The sequence below is a fragment of the Vigna radiata genome, chromosome 5 (genome assembly GCF_000741045.1).
Source record: "Vigna radiata var. radiata cultivar VC1973A chromosome 5, Vradiata_ver6, whole genome shotgun sequence".
In the NCBI taxonomy this organism is placed as follows: Eukaryota; Viridiplantae; Streptophyta; class Magnoliopsida; order Fabales; family Fabaceae; genus Vigna; species Vigna radiata.
Genome location: NC_028355.1, coordinates 28,000,896 through 28,004,930, shown reverse-complemented (window position 1 = coordinate 28,004,930; position 4,035 = coordinate 28,000,896). Strand labels below are relative to the sequence as shown.

Sequence of the window (4,035 nt, the reverse complement as noted above, 5' to 3'; positions counted from 1 at the left end):
ATACACCAATCACAAGACTGATATCACATTCTCTATGCATTCCACATGTAATCTCAATAATATGCATCTTCCCACATTTATGATTATTACCGTGGATCTAAACTGGTGCAGTAAAAAAAAGAAATGATTATAAGTTGTTTCAATGTAGAAAATGGGAAATACAACCCTAGCTTTTTCCTTTCACTTCCCAATGCTTAGGTTATCATTGCACATCAATTCCAACGCAAAAATAAATCTTCTCAAAGGATTTGATGAGTTGGGCGGTGGGTCGTTCCTATAAGAAGCTGATGCAGCTATGGTAGCTTGGGTACCTGAAGCATGACTGATTTGATAAGTAGTCTTCTTGACGAAATTATTTGTTATATTCTTTCTTTTGTTCCATCGCAACAAGTTGTTGCAACCAGTGTTCTCTCCAAGCGATGGAATATTCTGTGGCCTTCAGTCCCCTCCTTTGATTTCGACATCTTCACCGAGGATTTTTGGTCTCTCAATGACGAAAAGACTTATAATACGTTTTATAGTTCGGTGGCCTCTTTCTTGGTTCGTCGTGGAGACCAGCCCCTACATAGATTTCGCCTTAGATCTGACATTTTCTTTGATGATTCTAAACTATTTAACAAATGGATTATGGATGCAGTGAGTGGAAGTGGTAGACTTCAGCACCTCGACCTCTTTTTGAGTCCCAGGATTGTCGTGCCTTCTGTGCTGTTTAGCTGCAAAACTCTTGTGGTTCTCAAGCTGGAGTACATTAGAGTGGAAAGTATTTCCTTAGTTGATTTGCCCTTGATTAAGGTCTTGCATTTGAATTATATTTTTTTCTTAGTAGGTGTTGATCTTTCACAGCTTCTTACTGGGAGTCCTTATCTTGAAGTATTGAAAGTCATGAGTACAAAGTTCCTTCCCAAAGAGCCAACATCGCCAAGAGTATAAAGCTTCTTCCCATAGGAAAGTTACTTGAAATTGTTAAAAATGTTGAAGTTTTGTTCGTAAGTGAGGTAATGCCTGATATTTGCTTGTTATTTACCTTCGATTTTTAAGGAAATATATTTATAATTTTTTTTATACTATTTTGAATCCCTTTGCAGATAAGTCAAATATAGCTGTTTGTTGACTTTTCGAATTTAGTTGAACTTCAGTTGAAGGCTAGCTTGTTTGATATTAAGTGGGTTGAGGTCTTGTTAATGCTCAAGCATTGTTCGAAGCTTTAAATTCTTTCCATTTATTTATATAAGGTTTTATTATTTAAGCCTTCAAAGTATTGTCCTTTTACGTTCATTAATTAGTATTGATATAGTTTTATGATATCAGTGTAGGTTTGATTGTTATCTTGGAGAGCCAAAAGCAGATTGACCATATCCAGAATTTGTTTCATCATACCTTAAAACCTGTTTTCTTGAAAATTTTGATTTGCAAGATATATTATGCATAATGCAAGATATTTGCGGGCAGTGAAAATCAAATTCTACCCTTTCAATAAGGTTGGGGAGAAACTAAATATGAAAAGAGATTTATCATCATGCCTGAAGATTTCAGATACTTGTACACTTTCATTTAAATAGTTAAGGTGTATTTGGATTCCTTTTTGTTTGTGTTTCCTTTAGCATTATCATATGACATTTTTATCAAAATAATCTACTCTTCACTTAATTAAAGTCTTTTATATATTATTCCTTCTGTCCAGAATTTAATGTTTCAGTGTTATTTTGTTGTTTTAGACATTCAAATTTCGCATTTGTAATCTGCAATATCAATAGTATTCAATTAGAACTTTTCAATATCGATTACGAGATAATATTTATAAAATAAAAAATATTACTCACCTAGCACTATTAAACCCCAAGGTAATGATATTTAATGTAATTCTTTTTATTATATCGATTAATTTGGTTCTTGCCATATCCTTTCAATATGTATTTCTCAATTGGATACATCTATCGCAAGAAAACAGATCCACAAAGCTTAATTTTCTTTCCTAAATGTACAATAAATTGAACTATGATATCAAAAAATGATAAAGGAAAATATATCTCCAATTGACACAATATAACTTAAGCCTTATTTTCCAAATGATCTAACTTTGCATACTCAATAACTTTTCTACAAATGGAATTAAAAAATGCATTTGTAATATTCATAGGCAATATTCCTGAATCGCCATTGATAAGAGTTATTGCATCAAAACATGACAATCAAGAGATTTTAATTCGAGTAATTTCAAATCTTACATGGATACAAGTCGTTTCATATTGGAAGAGTAATCATGTGGAATTTTCACACCACGTAAAAGCTCGTAGAAACTTCTCTTTTCTTGTTTAGATAATGTGTGACATGCTAGAGGTGAGTATGTTCATTTGCCATGAGATGTGGAATTTAATTGTTCTCTTATTTCCATTTCAACCAAATCCAAACAACTCTTAATACCATCTTTTATCTTGCCATGAATATTAAGGAGTGTTCCAATAAGATGATGGGTCATACCCACAAATGTTTGGCCATACCCACAAACTGTTCTTGCATACATTTTATCGAACCTTAAAAGTTGTTGTCTTAGTGATTACAGTGGTTCTATAAATAAGCTTCAATTTGCAGGATATATTATGGAGAATGCAAAATATTTACAGACCATAAAAATTTGCAGTATCGACAATGCTACTCCTGAAGAAAAATTTGATATGATAAGGAATTTATCCTCATGGGAGAGTTCTGATACTTGTAAACTTTCTTTTCAATAGTTATGAGAAGTTTCATTTTGTTCGTTTTTCCCAGAGTAACTTAAAAAATGACATGTTCATCAATTTAATCTACTTTTCTTTACATGATCATTGCAGACAAGAAGAAACAAGCAGAAAAGAAATGGTAAACTACCGTACTAAAAAATCTTTCATACAATAGAAATACATCGTTAACATGTATACAAGTTATATCAACCCATTATAAGACATACAACAATGCATTTTAGACTTGATTGTCCAAACAAAGCATTGATGTGAAATCTCGAGGAGTCTTGCACTTGTGCTGACCTCTACTACTCTCCAGAGTCATTGTCAATGAGTTTCATTCTACCCCACACAATGTTAGTCCATTAACACCTTAGGCCAAGGTAAAGCCCCTAGACTAATACCTTTTGTTACTCTCACCATAAAGTCCACCCTTCTCTACTTCGATTTATATTAAGAAAACTTTATTATTAAAATAAATCGACCTCATTAAAATAAAACACTTATTTACTCTATATACTCAAATTTCTCGATTCTTACAGCAAAAAACATCTATCTAGCTAGAGAGATATAAATTGTACTGTAGTGACAATACAATATTTCAATTATGTAAATAAATTTCTTATTTCACTCATTAAAAGTACTAAATTAGATACACTCACGTATATAAATTTTTTATTTCCATCATTAAATAAAACTAATTTATTATAATAAAATACAATATTTAATATTCAAAATAACTATTCTAAACAAAAGTTAAAGAAAATTGCAAACCACACACTTAATTTTATACAACTTATATCAAAATATAGTATTCCAAATTAATTATTAGATCAGTGCAACGAAATAGTTAACGCAGTCAACAAATCAAGAGGAGGTGAATTGGTTTCTTATCGCAAATTGTTCTTTTAATAATTTTCTCACATTATACATCAATTACAAGACTGATATCACATTCTTAATACATTCCACACCTAATCTCAATAATATGCATCTTTCCACCAATAATAGAATTTATAACACAATTCTCATTAGGTTTCATTCATTGTCTCGATCGATTATACACTTTAATTCACAATAACAAACATTAATTCAATCTTTCACTAAAAATATAATATCAATATTATTAGTTTTCATTGAATGAAAATCCACCTCAACCGAAAACTAATCCACTCATAAACGCAACAAAGTTCTACTGGATTCATCCCAAATATTTATTAATAAGCCCAATCCAAAAACCACATTGCCTATATTTTATATTATAAAAAAGAAAAGACTATGGTTCAACCCTTTGTTACCTCTACTGTGAACAAGTAGA

At 31.1% G+C, this 4,035-nt stretch overlaps 1 protein-coding gene across 3 annotated transcripts; it reads left to right on the top strand.

Moving 5' to 3' along the window:
- The first annotated feature begins 275 nt into the window (after positions 1 to 275).
- On the top strand, positions 276 to 1,587 carry LOC106760566 (F-box/LRR-repeat protein At4g14103-like). Of its 3 annotated transcripts, none has more exons than XM_022780334.1 (2): positions 276 to 995; positions 1,314 to 1,587. In XM_022780334.1, exon 1 carries the CDS (start codon positions 319 to 321, stop codon positions 928 to 930), a length of 612 nt encoding a protein of 203 aa, XP_022636055.1. In that variant the 5' UTR covers positions 276 to 318; the 3' UTR covers positions 931 to 995; positions 1,314 to 1,587. The 3 variants fall into 3 exon arrangements, with proteins under 3 accessions (XP_022636055.1, XP_014499473.1, XP_022636056.1); XM_014643987.2 differs by having other exon boundaries at positions 1,309 to 1,587; XM_022780335.1 differs by lacking the exon at positions 1,314 to 1,587 and adding an exon at positions 1,086 to 1,144.
- Positions 1,588 to 4,035: the final 2,448 nt, after the last annotated feature.

Bases quoted from the DNA above. Each gene is read 5' to 3' on its own strand.
- LOC106760566 (XM_022780334.1), top strand. From the start codon at position 319: ATGACTGATTTGATAAGTAGTCTTCTTGACGAAATTATTTGTTATATT.